Source organism: Octodon degus, unplaced genomic scaffold, assembly GCF_000260255.1.
Source record: "Octodon degus isolate 3935 unplaced genomic scaffold, OctDeg1.0 scaffold00056, whole genome shotgun sequence".
In the NCBI taxonomy this organism is placed as follows: Eukaryota; Metazoa; Chordata; class Mammalia; order Rodentia; family Octodontidae; genus Octodon; species Octodon degus.
Window position 1 is genome coordinate 5,283,444 of NW_004524632.1, and position 1,191 is coordinate 5,284,634.

Here is a 1,191-nt window from a genome sequence, read left to right on the forward strand (position 1 = left end):
GTCTTCAAAAAGAAATTCCAACACCATGCATGCGCACAACGTACCATTACTTAATTCGTCAGTCATCTTCCCCCAAATTTTGGTACTTTAAAGTACAATTTGATACACAGCAAAATTTCATAGGGATTGTAATTTTTCAAATAAATATCAGCAAATCATTAATGATATTTAGAGCCCAGGGAGATAGCCCAGTAGAATAAGTGCTTGCCTGGCAAGCGCAGGGTACTGAGTTCAATCTCTGGTACTAAAGAAAAAAAATAAAAAACATTAATGATATTTACATTTCTTTTTTTGTGTGTGGCCTAGGGGCAGGGCTGGTGAGGCATGTGTTGCCAGGGATCAAACCATGGTCCCTGCGCTTTGCCTAAGCTTGCCGTAAGCAGGTGCTTCAGACCACTGAGCTATCTCGCCAGCCCCAATATTTATATTTCTATGTGAAAGCACATTATATTTAGTTTTTGCTAAAACTAAGAAGCATGCTTACAAGAAACTTACTTTTAATTCTTCTACAGTAGCTTTGATTTTGGCATAGCCCATGTGTTGTTTTCCCATCAAATGATCATCTACCCGGGACTGGGCATCTCCAACTATCAAAAAGGCTCCACATACTTCACAAACTTCCATTTGTTTTTCTTGGGCAGCAAAACTTTCAATGGTCTGGAATAATAAATCAGTTGTTACAAGAGTTATCTGGGAAGAGGAAAGAACAAGCACGTCCCCAAAATGCATTTTACATTTAGAGCAGATTTTCCATGAACCCAGAGCCATACTTCTGAGCACCAACTGCTCAAATTTTAGAGGGAATCATGGCAGAAACAATCAACTTGCAGATCTATCAGGAAAAGCGCTGAGACTCGTGCTTGACTTTAACTGACACTTAAAGTCACCTTGAAAAACTAAATGTACCTGTCAGAAAGCTAACCCTATCTATTTCAGTCTGTATTCATTTCGTTCACAGGTGTGATATCCACCCGCAACAAACACTGAGGAAACGAGCTCAATGAGTACACTCTGAACACTGACTGGTATGAAAGAACCAAGTATATTTATCAGTAATATCTACAGTATGTAAACTGTACCCCCAATTTGAACATAGGAGATACTTTAGGAGTGTGACAACTTTTAACATATGTACTTAGTTTAATGTAACAAAAATGAAAATAAGGAAAGCATGGTGGTACAGGCCCATAA

At 38.5% G+C, this 1,191-nt stretch overlaps 1 protein-coding gene across 1 annotated transcript in view; it reads right to left on the minus strand.

Moving 5' to 3' along the window:
- Luc7l3 (LUC7 like 3 pre-mRNA splicing factor) overlaps positions 1–1,191 on the minus strand; it is a 17,795-nt gene that overhangs the window by 11,147 nt on the left and 5,457 nt on the right. Inside the window, exon 3 of the mRNA XM_023718108.1 lies at positions 485–657. Within this exon, the coding sequence (XP_023573876.1) occupies positions 485–657 (173 nt within the window). The remainder of the gene's footprint in view (positions 1–484; positions 658–1,191) is intronic.